Source organism: Montipora foliosa, chromosome 5 (assembly GCF_036669935.1).
Source record: "Montipora foliosa isolate CH-2021 chromosome 5, ASM3666993v2, whole genome shotgun sequence".
NCBI lineage: Eukaryota > Metazoa > Cnidaria > Anthozoa > Scleractinia > Acroporidae > Montipora > Montipora foliosa.
In genome coordinates, this window is record NC_090873.1 from 9580025 (window position 1) to 9597524 (window position 17500).

A 17500-nucleotide genomic window follows, 5' to 3' on the forward strand; every position below is an offset into this window, starting at 1 on the left:
AGGTAAATCTTGAAGAGTTAATGTAACAATATTTGGAATATACAGCATTTCTATTTGGGAATGTTTAAGTCCACATAATTTATTTTCTTTATGTTGAGAAGTACTGTAAGAACTCTCACGTAACTCAGATGGAAATTTGACAGACCTTAGCAGTAATTCAAATTATTAGTACAGTTTTGGTCGTTAGTGGAACATAATATTTTATTGGGACATTTTTTAGTGAGTGATTAACCCATTGACTCCTGGGGATTCCCCATTGACAAGTAAAATCGTCTGGTGTTAGACAGAGTAAAATGCTAAAGTATGGCCGGTTTAGGGGTGAAAGGGTTAAAGTGCTATTATTAGTTTGACTTTCTTTTTCTTTATTTGAACCAAAACAAGTGATTAATCATCATCTCCACCATGCTTTGCTTTGCGTTGCTTTGGCTTTTAGAACAAAGTATCAAAGTTGAAGCTGGTGGCTCGATGAGTAAACTATAAAGACTATAATGGTATTTGAGCATTATTGTAGAACAAATTTGCCTACATCATTAAAGTTATTAAACAATGGGAATCCAAACATGAGAATGCAGTTTGCTCAGGAGGGGTTTTCCCTATAAAAATGGCAGGCCACTTATTGGAATTTTTTAAAAAACAACCCTTAAAGGTAACAGAACCTTGTTTTGTGGACGTAGGCTAAAGAAATCTGACCCCATAGAGGAACCAGTTCTAAAGTGACAAATGACTGGCAAATTACTTTTACTTATGAATTATTCATAAGTAAAAGTTATTTGCTCGTGTACCAAATTGTCTTACAGTTCCAGTCATTTTTCAGATGATAGCCTTAAATGTACTGCAGCAACTCCGCCAGCTGTTTGGTCTCAGCATCACAAGCAGTACAAATCCACATTTTTTTTCTCCAAAAAGGAACAAAAAGAACCCCTGTCATTTTTGTAAGAGAGTTCCCTTGGGGCAGTTTGTTTACTTTTATACCACCATTGTTTAATACTATCCAGGGACTAAATCAAGAATGGAAATAGATTACAGTTTGAAAAAATATGCCATTTTTTTTTACTTCTTACACTTACTGCATTCAACTTTAATTTATTCATCCTTGGAAATGGTAGGAATGATTAGTATTCTTTAAAGCAATTGCTAAAAATTCATTGCACCTAATGTTGAAATATTTTTTACATATGGAAAGGTAACAGGAGTTATTTCTGTGAAAGTCTTCTCCAGAAAACTCCAGCATGGGATTACGCCCCTTTCAAATGTAGCTTTGTATGCTTTTGCTCGATGACTTTGAACAATTATTACAGAAATATGAAGTTATGGACTCCGAGTTTTTTAAAAGTTAAATCTAATGGAAGGGGATTTAAATTATTGAAACCACTGTGTTGCAACCAGAGTCCACAAAGAGAGGTTAAATAATTTATTGCACTGGAAGTATTTAGTAGACCAGCATGAAATTTGTTTTGGATAATAGCACTGAATCACCTTCAACAAGTTTTCTGAACTTTGAAGATACCTAATTTTATATCCTCCTTCTGTTTTATTGTTGGAAGATAAAACCAATTCTTCATTAATTATTTTTGTTGTCACATTAACCCACTACAATGTAATGAAAGCGTATTATTAGCTGTAGTAATATTTTGTTACAGTAAAATCCCCCCTGCTAGTGAGCTGGATTTCTGAATCAAATTTTCAACTTGGAATACCGGTATTGTTGGCTATTCAGAGTTAACCTAATCTAAGTTTATTTCTATAATTTGGAGGGAAGCAAACGATTGGCATTTTTCTTGAAACGACTATAGCAAAATATAATTGCAACTAAAAGGTTTCCTTGTAGTGTACCCAATATGAGGTGATTATATGACATGTTATGTATGACATTGGTTATTATTGCTGCTAAATTGACTTTAAAATTTATCTATGAACGACTGAAATACATTTCTAAATTTTCAGGGACGCCATGCATTTCTTTTTTTTCCTCCGTCTTAATAAATTTGCCTCCATGGACCACTTGAATGGCCATTTTAACAACATAATTTTGAAAAAAATGCAAGAATCTTAACATTTTCTGCTAGATGCGGGCCCCCGCGGAAACAGTATGCAAATATTTAGTCGAAAGAGAAACTATTTGGAAATTTAGTGGTAAATTTTTTGCTCCACTTTTTTAAAAGATAAACGCATGAATTGAAATCAAGATGGTACTCCACTAGCCGGTAAGCTCCACAAACAAATTTCCACTCAAACACTGTCACAGCAACCTAGACTCGCGTTGACCTTGAAATTGTTAAAGAAATTTCCCTCGTAGCACTGTTGGCTAAAAAGTACGGTGGCCCACAACTAAAAAGAGAATCTCGCTGGCATAAAAACGCACTATGCAGTCAAAACATTCGCCCGTTTTACTGGCCTGAAAGAGGTTTTTTTTATCGACGGAGATCGGATAAACACCCGATGGCAGCCATGTTTGATTTGAGCTATTGAAGTCACCTGACAAAGCCTCGACCAATCAGACATTTTTCGCCAGTGAAAGCGTTGCTGTGCAAATGCACTCGACTTTGTTGAGCCACACATGGATGACCGCGAAACAAAGGAAATGTTGAGCCGTGTTGAGCGAAAGGTTTGACCAGTTTCAAATTTGATTCAACACCGCTCAACACCTCTCAACAGGGTGTTCAAATGTGCTCAACTTGTTGAGCTCAACATGTTGATAGCTTGTACAGTGGACAAATCCAGTGCATTTGCACGCGGCTTAAGTCTTTCGCGATTACTGGATCTCGTTTGCGTTGTACAAAATAGACGACGTATTCCATGTAAAAATTATTCGTACGATGTCATCGGTTTCAGAGTAAATATAGAGAATGAAAGGTTCACGTTGTCGTCAAAAACTCAGATTTGGTTATTTCAGGTCGTTGTTATGCAGAGAACCGCAAAAATACATGTATGTGCTAAAATGCGTAGGAGGCAGCGTGGTCGAGTGGTCGAGTGGTCAGGGCGTTGGGTTTGAATGCGGCTGCTCCGGGTTCAAATCCCGTTCAGCTAAGTTAGGATTTGTTTCTGGTTGTCCCGGATTCAACTCTAACACGCTTTGTAAATAGCCAACTGGTTGTCTTCTGCCAGTTGGGGTTCTTAATAATGTTTCTGTAAAGTTTGAATTGTTTCTTTCACATTGTTAAAAGTGGGGTGCCTGTAAACTAACTTGATAGCTAAGTGCACTCCACTATAAACAAAGCATTTACATTTACACGCGTGCAGCACGTGCAGCACGATTATTCATTGTTTCAGTGTGGTGTCGCGTGGTTGCAGTTACCGTTGTCTTTTCGTTAACTCCCTATTCCGTGTGGTTCGTCATGATATATCAAATATATTAATGATATTTTGAAACAATCTGTTAACCTTTTGACCAAGAAAATACAAGTGGCAAAGAATACTCCTGACTAGAGATCAATTACTGACAAGAAAGCTTCTGCCAAATTCGCCGGTGCCACGAGTAGAGCCGGATTCATGAATAAACACTTTCTGCCCTTATTAAAGGACTTGAAGATCTACGACGCGGTCGTAAACGAGAAACAACATCATTGGTCAAAAGAGGAAAAATAATCGTCCTGCACGTGCGGCACGCATTTTAGCACATAATCGTGCGGTTCTCTGCGCAATAACGACGTGAAATCACCAAATTCGAGGTTTGATGACAACGTGAGAAAAGAAAAGTGAACCTTTCATGATTTTCTGTTCTTACTCTGAAACCGCTCGTTCCAATTTATTTTCAGGATACTCTCTGCCCACATTACCTGTAATTTTCGGCACCCTTGTTGTGCATGGCCTTGTAGAAACCTCTGAATATGGACTGGAATTGTTCTCCAAATTCCCACAGCCGGGTTTGACCTTCAACCGTTTTGCCGCCGGAGTTGCATCTTCTGAAGAAAACAGATAGACTAATTAGGCAAAATACTTTGTGTGATTCGTTTATGTTTCTTTAGCCACTGTTAACGAGTCTCCAATAGAAAAGATATGTTTCAGTTACAAACACGTTTGTCTCAAATATGCTAACAAATGGAACAAGAGAACTTTTTTATTCTGCAGCCAGTAAGGCCCTGATTGGCAATAGGTGACAACACTGACATATGAGCTTCAATAAGTACTTCGAAACCTCAGTATTGTCCCAGTTCATTACAAAGACCAAAATGCTTTTCAGTTTATATGGTGCAATCTTTCTTAACTTGGAATTGAGATTTCATTTTAGAACTAGTAGTAGTGGACTTTGGTGTATCGCAGGGCTCTTGCCTCGGACCATTGCTTTTCACGATTTATGCAAGCAAATTTTTTGACGTTATCAAGGCGCACCTCCCTACGGTTCACTGCTACGCTGACGACACGCAGCTGTATGTGTCCTTTAGTCCAAATAAGAGCATTCGCCAATTTGAGGCTGTCACTGCTATTCAGCACTGTGTGGATGATATATGCAATTGGATGACCAATGATAAACTACTTGTCAATGATGATAAAACATAAGTTCTATATGATAGGTACCAAGCAACAACTAGCCAAGGTTAACATTGATCATATTATAATTGGAGACAGTGTAATTAGACCAAAAGGAGTAGTTAAGAATCTGGGGACATGGTTAGACTCGACTCTTTCAATGAATTTTCATGTAAATAATACTCGCTCCAATGCTTTTTATTATTTGTATAATATAAGAAGAATTAGGAAATATCTTTCTGGGTGGTCCACTGAGACGCTTATTCACGCATTTGTCTCAAGCCGCGTCGATTATTGCAACAGCCTGTTCTATGGCGTGCCAACCTACCAGCTTAATAAGCCGCAGAGGGTCCAAAATGCTGCCGCTAGGTTAATTTTTCAGGAATCCAAGTACTGCCATGTGAGACCGCTGCTGTATAATCTGCACTGGCTGCCGATTAATCGACTTTAAGATATTACTGTTAACGTATAAGGCTATCAATGGCTTAGCGCCTTTTTATCTCCAGGAACTTATTAATCTTAAAGAAGCATGAAAATACAAGTTATGCTCCGACTGTGATGGACTGCTACTAAACCCTGTGAAATTTAAGACCTTAACAATTTTAGGAAATCGATCTTTTGCAAACGCTTAAAGGACAGAAATGACCGTCACTTCATCAACAAGACAGCCAAAAAAATTGGACTTATTTACTCTTTCAACAACTCTGTCCTTTACACCTTGCAAGAGAATGAGAAATTTCTCGAAGCGCACCTTCTCCAGCATATGGGATAAGAGCTTTGTGTTAGCAATCTCTTCCTTTGAAAACCAGTAGATGGACATGAAAACTTTGTTCAATACATCATGTCCACATTCCTTCCTTAATTCAGGCTTTTTATTTTTGGAAAGGAGACATTTGCTTGAGGTGGTCTTGTTCAATTCTTGGATTTTCACATGATTTCAAGGCCGCCATGTTAGTGTCCCCAAACAATGAAACGGCGGCCATGTTGGTGTCCCGATCCAATCCTCCGGGAATTGAACTCTATTAGTACGCAAATTAAACTTTTTCTTTTGCTTTTGTTGAAAAACATGACTGTTGATTACGTGAGTGAAACCCAAGAATAGCAGAACGGTGCAAGTCACTATTGCTATGCAGCTAAACGGCCTGAGTGATCATTCTCACACATGGTTTGCTGTTCCACGTGTACTCCTTATCTGTTTTTGTAAATGTGTCATTAAGTCTGCACAGCAAACAAAACATCCCGACATTCTCTTGGAAGGTCAGCCACCAAACTCCAAGAGAAGGCTCATAGACATCATGGTCTTAAGATCTTTGGAACAACCACCCATGCTGAAATTGATAAGTGCGACCCGACGCTGTAGGATCTTTGTTGAACGCACCACCTGATGCACCTGTGAGGAAGGTAGTAGTTGTTGTCCTTGCATGTGTAATATGTATGTATTTTACCATCCTGTTCATCCAAGCTGGTCAGCGATGATAGCATCACCTCTTGTGCAACAACAGGGACTTCACAATTAGATGACAGGCTCGGTGGTCGTTTTGACAACGGGTTTGACGCTGATGATGCCGTTTCCATCTTTTTCAAAACATCATTTGTGACAGGCGATGTTTGAGTTTGTCTCGAAGTCCTGTAATAAATATCTTTTTAAAATCTATAGGTTTTCAAACATTTTTACTGGGTTGCCATATGGCATTCCAATCGAAAAATGAGTAGCATTTTTCCATTTTTATATTTTTTAACCTGTGTCGGGAATTGAAAAAGTTGCCCAATAGGTTCTTTCCTATCACTCCCCTGATAAGTATTGCCTTTGCGCCTAAAATATTCTGGGCGCATCTATGAATGGTTCCGGAGGTAGTAGAAAAGGGTAAATTTTATCCGCTGGACGAAGTACCAGCAATGGCGGCGAAGCCGATAAAAGGCGAATGGTGTTTTATTGGATCTTTAAACAAAACATACCATTATGGAGCTCGGGAATGGAACGTCAATTCGATAAACAAAACAATTGGTGAAAACGGAACAACTTGAATCTTAAAAGCAACGAATAATGGACTTCGAACTCAATTGCAATCGCCGTCGGATATCAAAGTGAGCTGTATTTCTAATTTTTTACTGTCGTGTTATGTATAACACTGACACCAAATGGCATTGGAATTTCTAGTAACTTTTTCTGGTTGGATATGGGTTTAAGAAACTCAGAGAAGGAATCGAACACCTTGAGTGGATCTGTGTTTACTTAAGTCGGATCTCTGTTGTCTGGCTATTTATAATTTTATCTATTTGTACTCAACTCAGCGCAGTCTTTAGGTAAGAAAAAAAAAAAGAAAACACTTGAAAATTTTACTAACTCTTGTTCCTCAAGAATTCTTTGAAACAGAGCTTGTTGTCTGGGTCATTTTTTGTTTCATTATTCAAGGAAATGGTACTTCAGTGAAGGGTGTTGATCCTGAAAACTGGTGGGATTTTTTTTAGTTGCGTGTGGTTTTTGACACGGAGTGTGTTTCTTGTTTGCACGCACATTTGGGAAGCCAACAATATTTCTTTAAGCTTATCAATTGCGCATTTAGGTGTCGGAATTTTTAAGCTCCCTAGTGCTGCACATTGCACATACGGCAGGCATTTCGTTACATTATAATAACTGGCAATTAACATGTAAACAACAATTGAAATTACCAAAGGTAAGCGGGCATGCAACTGTGCACAGTTCACTTTCAATGTCATGATTACTTAAACGGCCTTCTTATGAATTCAGTTGTTGGTTACATCACCAACATTGTACAACGCAAACAAAATGGAATAGTCTCAAAATAGCGAGGATATCGCGACGCTTTATTCTCTGTTGACATTGCTGTCATCGGTCTTGAAGGGCCTTCAAAGCCAGGGCCTAGGGAGCTTACAAATCGACGACGTTCACATGACGGCACCGTTGAGGCAAGTCATAAGCCCGCGTCGCCTTCCTGTAGAAATTTGAATTCACGATATTCACAGTAAAGACGACGACGTTCGTGCGTTTGAGGTAAACTTTTCCTGGCCGTTTCTGAGATTTGATTTTATCTTTTCACAAAGCAAGTTGCTCAATCCAAAATGCTTAACTTCAGAGAAACGAAATCTTTTATAGTATACGCTTATTGAACGAGCAATAACTTTAACTTTCATACGATGTTTACAAGTAGAAAAATCTACTAGACTTTCCGTACTGGAACTATGAAAGGTATGAGTTGCTAACTCTTTAATTGCTTCCACTTACTTATGATATGGAAATTAGAGCTCTTGTATTCCTTTTTGATTGCATTTCAGGATCGACTGACTTAAATATCGATCAATTCGCTACCTTTGTTTCGCATGACCAGTCTCATTCTCAGAATCCTGTCCTTATATTAAAAACAGCGTATTGTTAAACCACTACTTTTCAGGCCCCTTTTTTAAAATCGGATTGTAGAACCCTGTAAATCTATTTGCAGACTAGCTACTTCAGCCTAAGCATGTTTAAGAATTATCTGCGCGCTACCTTTTTTTTTCCTGTTAGATACTACTTTTGATATTGACATGCCCTGCACCTGGTCTCTCTCCCGCAGTTACCCTTGCCACCTTTCATAATTGTCATTTTAATTACTGTCTTATGCGCATGTATAGCATCACTAATCTCGACAAGTATCAGAGTGCGGGATCGCTGTGTCACATAAGCTATCGAAAATCTCGATTTTTCGAAAATTTGTCTTTGGTTAAGGATTTTTCGGAGCGCTGTCGGATGAAACTCGGGAACACTCAAACAAGGGAATATTCCCGGATGACATTCGGGAGACGCTCGTATACGCGTGCTGAACATGCTACGTGACACGTTTTCTTCCCTGGATTCTGTGCTTTTCTGTTGCCTTAGGTACGAATTTTTTTAACTATAGCTATGTCAAACTCAAGAGTGTTCATCTCTAGAAGCATTCATCAAGGTCACGAACGTTTCAGTGACATTTCACGGGGAAGACAACGTTCTTTCCTGATTAGTTTTTTGGCCCTGTTATGTGCTCAGGATTTATACCAATCGAAGAGTGGACTGCCGCCACCGTCGATCACATCCTCGTGGAAGGAGATCGACTTTATTTGGATGCTCTTGAAAGTAGATCCATTCCTGACACAGAGACGTTGTCTCTGAACTATTTACCTGATACAGTATGTTGGACTATGGAGGCTAATACCAACAATTTGACTGTTGCTTCAAAAACAAAGCAGGATTCGCAAATTCGCACAGAATCACAAACACACAATCCGCTTATTTGGGCGGACAACAATAACAAGTCACTTACTTGGGTGACTAATACTGATCTACCGGTGGTAGAGGCACAAAATAAACCTATATGGGTGATAAATTACAAGGATTATTTATCAAGGAGAAATCACTCGTCACCAGCATGAAAATGAGGTTCCATACTTCACTTTGCGTTCCGCATTGATGAATGTTTTCAATGATAATGATTGTGCATTTATAATATTAGAAGGCTATATCATGGGTCTAATAAAGACTGCAGATTGTATTTACATGTTTGATTCTCATGCACGTAATTGTTTTGGTATGCCTGATCCAAATGGGACTGCTGCTGTTATGAAATTTGCTGACATTTCTAAATTAGAAGGATACTTATGTTCTCTTTCACTTGAATTGAATACTGCATTTTTTGAAATAGTACCAGTTGCATTTGAAAAAATTACCATTCAAGGTAATGTCACTAAGAAAGCACTTCCAAAGAAAAACAAATCAAATGAATTTGAAACTCAAAAAAAGAAGATTTTAGGCTTCAAAAAGCTAGAGAATACAAGAAGAGAAGGATTTTTGAAGAAACTGAAATCGAAAGAAAAATCAGGTTTAAAAAAAGCAATGCATATCAGAAGCAAAGACTTTCCAAAGAAAGTGAAAGTCAAAGACAGACCAGGTTAGGAAAAAAACCCTCTCAAAAGAGAAAAAATTCAGAAGAAACTCCATCTCAAAGAAAAATGAGGTTAGAGAAAGATAATGCCTTGCACAAGAAAAAGAGATCAGATGCAACTGAAACGAAAACAAAACGTCAAAACACTAGCAAGGTTGTTTCTCAAAAGCACTATTTAAATGAATTTGATGCTGCTGAATATGGTGAACTACATGAACAAAATTGGGCAAAGTCCAATATCTCAAAGTTTCACAGTTCAATGGAATTTTCAATTTCCCAATGTACTATTTGCAAAGACTCATGGCCCATGAAATCGAAACCCAGAACACCAGACACTTATGTTTGTTCATGATGTTCTAGGGACAAAAAGTCCCCAAGAAAGTTTTCAAAGGAGAATTCAATGATCCCTTCTCCAATCCCACCTCAGTTACAGGGTTTGACTCAAATAGAAGAGATGTTGATTGCCCGTGCTCTTCCTATAATGAGAGTTTATATTAAGCCTGGTGGACAAAGAGATTATTCTGGACATTGTATTAACCTTCCACAAAATGTCACTGAACTTACATCTTCATTGCCTAGATATCCAAAAGATCTCTCTGTGATCATTGTAAAGGTAAAAGGTAGAGACAATACATTTAAAGATGTCAGTGTCAGAAGACAAAACATCCTTGATGCATTGTCCTGGCTTACACAAAATAATCCTCATTATAAAGATGTAGAAATAAATGATCATGCAGTGGAGGCATTGCCTGTTAGTTGAATACCATCAGAGTTATTAACTGTTGAGACCAATGATGACATTTGTGATGAAACTGTTGAACTTGCATTCTAGTCCCCTAAATTTTCAGATTGTTCCATGATCCTTATGTTCCAATTCACATAGTTTCAGTATTTAGTACACTATCCACACACATATATCGGATATCTTTCGCAGCATCTCACTTTCTCTTAGAAACTGCTAGTGTACTCGAATAAGCGCTGCGGCGCTTACTTAATTTTGCGCGCTTCAAGTGTGGCGCTTATTCCAGGGCGGCACCTATTTCAGGGCGGCGCTTACTTCAAAATTGGACGCCACACAGAAATTTTTCCTTGTACATTAACGGTTCATTTTCTATCTGTATGGAGATTAACAGAAACGTCTTTTGATTGCCACCATATGATTCTTACGTTTTTTCATTTAATGGTCAAGCAGTCAAACAGAATCACTTTGAACTGAAGAACATCGGTTTCTATGCAAATGAATTCCCCATGCTGTGCTATAATTACTTTTTAGTGCTATTTTTTTTTTCTTTTTAATTCGACGAAATTCCTCAAATAAACGCCGCATTGCTATCGCGGCGCTTTTTTGCTTTTTTGTCCAAATTGCGGCGGTTATTCGAGGGCGGCGCTTATTCGAGTAAATACGGTATTCATGTACAGTACCTATCCTTGTCAATATGGAGATTTGGCTTTGAGTTTCACCAGCGCTTTTAGTTTTAGTTGTATTATTCACCATAGCGTAGTAGAAGGTCATCACTTGAACAAAAACAGACAAATATGTTGAAAAATAATGTTAAGAAAAACCCTTAGATGTGATAGTTGATTTATCTGGAAAAAAAACCCAGAAGCATCGAGAGAAATTTTGACAACTATTCTCGCGTCCTGCTATTTTCAAGAGGCCGCCAAATAGTCCTCACCAACGTCGTCAACTTTAAAGCAACTCCGGCAAAGTGCCCATATAGATGTTCGCTGTATGCATGTCACGCAATCTAACGGCCCCGTCGAGCAAACGTCGTCTATTTGTAAGCTCCTTTCTTTAGGATCTAAAACGGCAATGTCGACGAAAACGCCAAAATAAATTAAATATATGCTCTATGCTCTTTCGCAATGATTCCATCTCGTTCATGTATGCCGCACAATGTGAGCTAAGTGTACGAAAAATAAAAAAGGTTAGAGCGGTCTCAGATTAAAGCCTCATTTACACTAGCAAGTTTTCCAAGGAAAACTTGCCAAGGAAAATTTGCTAGTGTAAATGAGGCTTAAAAATAGATAAATAAATGATATGTTCACATTATAGGACGTTTTCAACCAACCGCTAGAGACACCAATAGCAACAGTGAAATGTACGACTTCTGGTGGACGAATAAAAGAAGCCAATGAGAGATCTTTTGTTTTCGTCCACCAACATGGCGGCGGCGACGACGTCACGAGAAAACGTCTTTTATTTTGTACGCTCAAGTTGTGGTCAAAACCTCAAATTTGGTGATTTCACGTTGTTGTTATGCAGAGTACCGCGAAAATATGTGGGAAAATGCGTGCCGCACGTGCAGCACGATTACTTTTCCTCTTTTAAACAATGATATTATTGTTCTGTGGGGTTGTCTTTGCCGAAGCCGTTGTCGTTTCTTTAGGGAGTTTAAGCATGGACAACTGCAACGTCAACGAAAACGTCACTCCAAAATATAACCTTACCGCCATCGCAAATATTTGGCGATTATTCCAACTTGTTCACTACCCTGTAACTGGATGCGTACGACTCGTTTTATAGTAAAGATAGAAAATGAATGTTTCATTGTTGTATGCTGAGGTTGTCGTCAAAACCTAAAATTTGTTGATTTCACCATGTTGTTTTGTCGAGTACGAGAAAAAGAATGCACGGAAGTTCGCGCTGCACTTGCTGCACAATTATTCTTTCCTTTTTTTACCAGACTGAGTGACTTTACCATCTTCAGTTCCCACGGCCTCCTCCCGTCTGACCTTGTAGCTCAGTCGGTAGCGCGGCGGAGATCTAACCCGGAGGTCGTGGGTTCAATTCCAACCCTGGTCAGAGTTTTTCTCTGTCCTTGTGTGGGCCCATTTCCATCAGTAGGGCTAACGCTCACATGGTTCATATGGGATTGAAATCTAGCACTTCACATTACACTCTATTCAGTTAACTCTGTTTAAAATATAAGTGCTACACGGCCAACGTTTGTATAAACGTAACCTTTCCTTGTACTTGTACATGTTCATTGCCGTGACCGTAACATCTTCAGTTCCCACGGCCTGCTCCCGTCTGACCTTGTAGCTCAGTCGGTAGAGCGGCGGAGATCTAACCCGAAGGTCGTGGCTTCAATTCCCACCCTGGTCAGAGTTTTTCTCTGTCCTTGTGTGGGCCCATTTCCATCAGTAGGGCTAACGCTCACATGGTTCATATGGGATAGAAATCTAGCACTTCACATTACACTCTATTCAGTTAACTCTGAGTAATATTCTTGCTTTGTGGTGCAGTTTCTTTCCCGCGGCTGTTGTCTTTGATTAAACCCCTTTTTATCGTGACTCAGGACTCAGGGATGGCACAGTCGTGAGAGCACTCTCCTCCCACCAATGTGACCCTGGTTCGATTCCCAGACTCGTCGTCATACGTGGATTGATGTTTTTCTCCTCGTACACCGGTTTTCCCCTCTCCTCAAAAACCAACATTTGACCTAATTTACTTTAATTGTTGATTTCAGTATTAATGCTCCAGAGCTCGAACGACTAGACACTCAAATAAAGTTCCCTTTTTTCCTTATTAACGTTACGACAGCTGAAAGTGAGAAATTTAGAGGCAAATGAAAGGTATAGACTATGTTACAGGGACTAACACTAAAACATACCGTGAATTTTTACCTTTCGACACACCCATCCGAAAAATTGGTTTTTGCCCTGAGCGGGACTCGAACCCACGCCTCCCTGATTACTAGTCGGGCATGCTAAGCCACTACACCATCAAGGCTACCACGCTGGCAACGCAGCAGATTAATGAGGCGACTTAGCAGCGTGGGGATCCCTAGGGCCCAACTTTTCTTCACTCGAGTGTATATCCTTGCCTCTATAACCCTAGACAGGGCTTAGAACACATGAAAGTGAGAAATTTCGAGGCAAATGAAAGGTATAGACTATGTTACAGAGACTAACACTAACACATACCAATTATTCGGATGGGTGTGTCGAAAGGTAAAAATGCACGGTATGTGTTAGTGTTAGTCTCCGTTACGACAGCGGAATGGAGGAAATCCCATCACAAGTACAATAACAAGTCATTGTCCTCCGTACGTACAAATCACTAATCATATGCATCTTCCTAAATTTCTTTCTTTACGAAAACCTACACACCTTGCTCTCTTATATGCTTTAGATCTTCACCACCTTCTTCTGGAGAACTGACGATCTTGTCAAAGCCTCTTTTCTTGTGTTCCTGAAGCACACAGTGAGGGTGCCATACGGATCAACAAAAGGTGCAGCATCATCAAACGTGTTTTATAAAATAATTAGGATAGTACACGCGCTTACATTCGTCAATAGCTGTGTTTAGATGAGAAAATGTAAACACGGCTGTGACATCACACGAATTTTGATTGGCTATGTGTTGTCAGACACGCGTTTTGATTGGCTGGTAGGAAATAGGAGCGTGTATCAAGAAAATCTGTTTCAATCAAGAAGTAAAAAACCCAGCATTTTCTCTCATTTGTCCAATTTATTTTTAAGAAATATTTCATAGAGCACATTTTCCGTGTTTGCATAGCCTCATCTAAACACAAGAGGGAGTTGGGGGAATTCGAGACAGTTATGCAAACCCGAGACGCAAATCACAAAGAGGCAAACCAAAGAATTCCAAACTTGTTTTCTGACAAAAAAGTATAAAATACATTCAATGAAATTGAAAGAAAGTTGTGCTCTGCCTCGCTTTTCGAACATGTTTCAGTCGCAAACATTATCAGCCGACAAACCACCCGCCTGAAAGGGTCTTTTACTAAATAGATGGTTTGGAACCCATCTCTAGGGATACAGATAACAATGACGTAATGTACAATTGCTGGTGGACGAACGAAAGGAGCAATATATGAATTTTTTTTTTTTTCGTTCACCAAAAAGTAGGCGATGACGTTACCTGAAAACCACCTACAGTGTAAAACTCCCTCCCACGTACATGTGAATAGATATCGTATTGTACTGAATTGAAAATAGTGTAAAGGATTTTCTTTTTTCGTTCACTTGAAAGAGCACTTTTTACACACTTACATCAGTGAGATCAGCTCTTTGAGGAGGTAGTGGCACCTTAAGTTCACACAACCTATTGTCGTCATCTCTCCTGTTGAATGAAATTGTCAGGTCTCCTCGATTCTCAATACTAATTTGCAGACTCTTCAGACATGGTCCGTCCTGAAAGCTAAAAATAAATGAAGTGTCAGTCATCACGATCCAAAAATTAATGCTACATTACTCTTATGCAGCGTTAATTTTTAGCGATATTGCATCATTTTAAAAAGGCATGCCCTCGAAGAAGCTTGCACTCAATGAGACAAGCTAATGCAAAGTGTTTTCCGACAGATATAAGGCCCAGGCCAAACTATCGAACAAAGTTGGATCCCACATGCAACATTGTTGGATGCAAATGTTGAGGTAGTGGCAAAACACCATCCAACATTGCTTAACGAAACTGATTCAAGTTCAAGTTCAAGTTCGAACTAAAGTTAAATTTTTGGTGCTAACACGGATCGAATGAAAACTGTTCGTAGCGTTTATGGCACTGGAGCTGTTGGAGGACGGAAATAACGTATTCAAACGAGGAAAAACCAAAGAATGCTTAGGAGAACATGTAGAAAAGTGAATGTTCACTGCACCATACATCTTCGTTATGGAGATGATGAGAATGAGCCCAGATCAATTTGGGAAAATTTTAAACGCTATTGAACCAAACATCTCCAAACTGAGCGATCATGATAATGGGTCCCATAGCCATGGCCTTGCTTCATACTCACTGATCAAGGTTTCTGGATGTTCACTGGCAACCACGATTATCCGCTATCTTTGCTGCAAATGATGCTAGAGGCCTAGCCTGAGGCTTGAACTAAGATAGCGATTCGTGACTGGCTAGTAGCGCGAACATGACTCCATTCAGGACACAACTTTGTTGGAAGAGCGTCAAAACACTGCAATACTGTGAGTCGAGCAGAAATGACGGGCGTAATGTTTGATCAAAAGCAAAGTTTAACTCTATCTAACAATTGATTGGACGAACATCTTCCAACATGCATGGGTGGCCAATCGGTCGAATGTTGCATCGAGCAAAGTTGGAGCGTTGAATCCAACTTTGCTCGATAGTTTGGCCAGGGCTTTGGGAGTTGAAGCAATGACCACGTGTATGGAAACGAAAACGTCACAAAACAAGAATGTTATTGGTTAAAAAACGGGCAAAATAGTCGTGCTGCACGTGCGGCACGCATTTCACTGCATTTCTTTGACGTACTCCTCGGTTGTTTACCATTTACAAGCGGAAACCGGTTGAAATTACATACTTTTTTTAGCGAAATCCGATACCAAGCAAACCCCTTTTCACCTGGAAGACGGTGTGCAATACCTCAGTTCCTAATGACTCGAATATTATCGACAGGGCACTTTTAAAGAGAACATAGTTTTGGAGTGGATTTAGAGCTTTTTTTACCCACTGACTCTTAAACTGTCCCCAAATAACTTAGAAAATCGGGGTTTTCGATAGCTTTTCAAAGTAGGGGACTTCATAATGAAAGTACCGGACATGGTTATTTTCCGTTGTAAGGCCAATAGTCCATTTTGCAGTTGTGTGCTTAGTTACCTGGCCTATGAATGAAACTGAGGCTGGAGTTGACCTTGTTTTGATAGAGTCCTCACTGCTTTTCTTGTGTAAATTCTTACTAATTAGCATGACAACAACATCATTAACATAAGAAAAGGATGGAGGTCTGTATCATAACAGGGTCAACACCAGCCTCACTTTCATTTAAAGGCCAGGTAACTAAGCAGACAACTGTAAAGAGGTCTATTGCAAGTGTCTTGGGAGCGAACCATCGAGGAGGCCTGTGTCCCGTATAAATTACTGTAAATGGAACTCTCAGAAGAGAATCCGGCGAAGAATCGTGTAAAGAAATGAAATGCCAACAGATCGATTGTTCCGTTTCGTAAGCAAAATAAGGCAATGTGACTTCTTGTTGGTTTGAAGAATTTATTGCGCGTGATTGTCTTGTGTTTCCTAAGCCTATGGCTTCCTGATATATCCAACTCCAAAAAGAAAAAAAGAAAACAAAGAAGCCTACAAATCTACAGCGTCAAAGTACCGGATGTGAAATGGTAAAAAACCGGACAAAACTTCTGTAAAATTGCCTGGCGTTAGAAAGAGTAAAATCTTTTAAAGCCCTATTCACACCGCATAAACTAACCCAGATTCGACCCGAGTTAGCCACCGCCGTGTGAACGCTGGCAACCCGGTTTCAACCTGAGTTCAATCCAACCAATTTCCAGAGGTATGTCGACTCAGGTCGAACCTGGGTTACTTTTGAAAAAGTGTCGTGTAAACGCAAACCTGGGTCGAACCCAGGTTAATTTAAATTTCAAACATGCGCACTTGCACGTCGACCCATCGAGCATTGCATGTGCTTATTTCATCTCACCAATTTCTGCTTCTTGATTCGCACCAGGTTGATCTAGTGAAGTTGTTTGGACGTGGTTCAGGTTGTGACAAAGTTCAGTTCAGATAGGTGGCGTGCCGCTTTTGGGCAGAAACTAGACTCTTTATCATCTGCCTTCTCTCGAAACTCTTGCGATTCGTGAAACGAAGTCGCACTAACGCCAAAGCTTTAATTATAATAATTTGCCTCAAAATCTCCACCATGACTAAAGAATTGTTGTTCGCCATATTCTCGGTTTTCACATGACGCAAAACATTTTCCATTGAAAAACATGGCTGTTGATCACGTGAGTGAAAACCAACAATTGTCGCTATTGGTACATTCAAAGTCTCGTTCTGAAAACAAATGTGCATGTGTGTAAAAACTAACCTAGGTTCGCCAGAAGGTACATGTTCACCATCAGTTTTCTGCACTTCTCCGTGTGCACAAAGTAGGCGCGAACCCGGGTTAATTTTAACGCGGGTCGAACCTACGTTAGTTTATGCAAGGTGAATAGGGCTTAAGTTTCACTTCCAGGAGTCCATGGGTTTAAGTAAGGGGGGCATAGTTTTTTAATGGTTGTAGAGGTTGTTAACAGCCTTCATTCTACGTTTCTTAAGCAAACCTTGGAGCCGAGTAAATTGTCTCACCTGACGTGAAGGCTCTGGAAGCGTTCAGGTCGTTTGTTGTTAAAAT

The 17500-nt window shown here is 39.6% G+C and overlaps 1 protein-coding gene across 2 annotated transcripts in view; it reads right to left on the reverse strand.

Annotated features, from left to right (window-relative positions):
* The window catches only part of LOC138003580 (ankyrin-3-like), a 41838-nt gene that overhangs the window by 5830 nt on the left and 18508 nt on the right, over window positions 1-17500 (reverse strand). The window contains exons 7-10 of one of the 2 annotated variants that reach the window (XM_068849703.1): window positions 17455-17500; window positions 14403-14550; window positions 13497-13578; window positions 3777-3899 (exon numbers count right to left, since the gene is read on the reverse strand). The exon at window positions 17455-17500 is cut by the window's right edge and continues 278 nt beyond it. In XM_068849703.1, the coding sequence (XP_068705804.1) occupies window positions 3777-3899; window positions 13497-13578; window positions 14403-14550; window positions 17455-17500 (399 nt within the window). Of the gene's footprint in view, window positions 1-3776; window positions 3903-13496; window positions 13579-14402; window positions 14551-17454 lie in introns of both variants that reach the window. The other variant, XM_068849702.1, reaches the window with a different exon arrangement.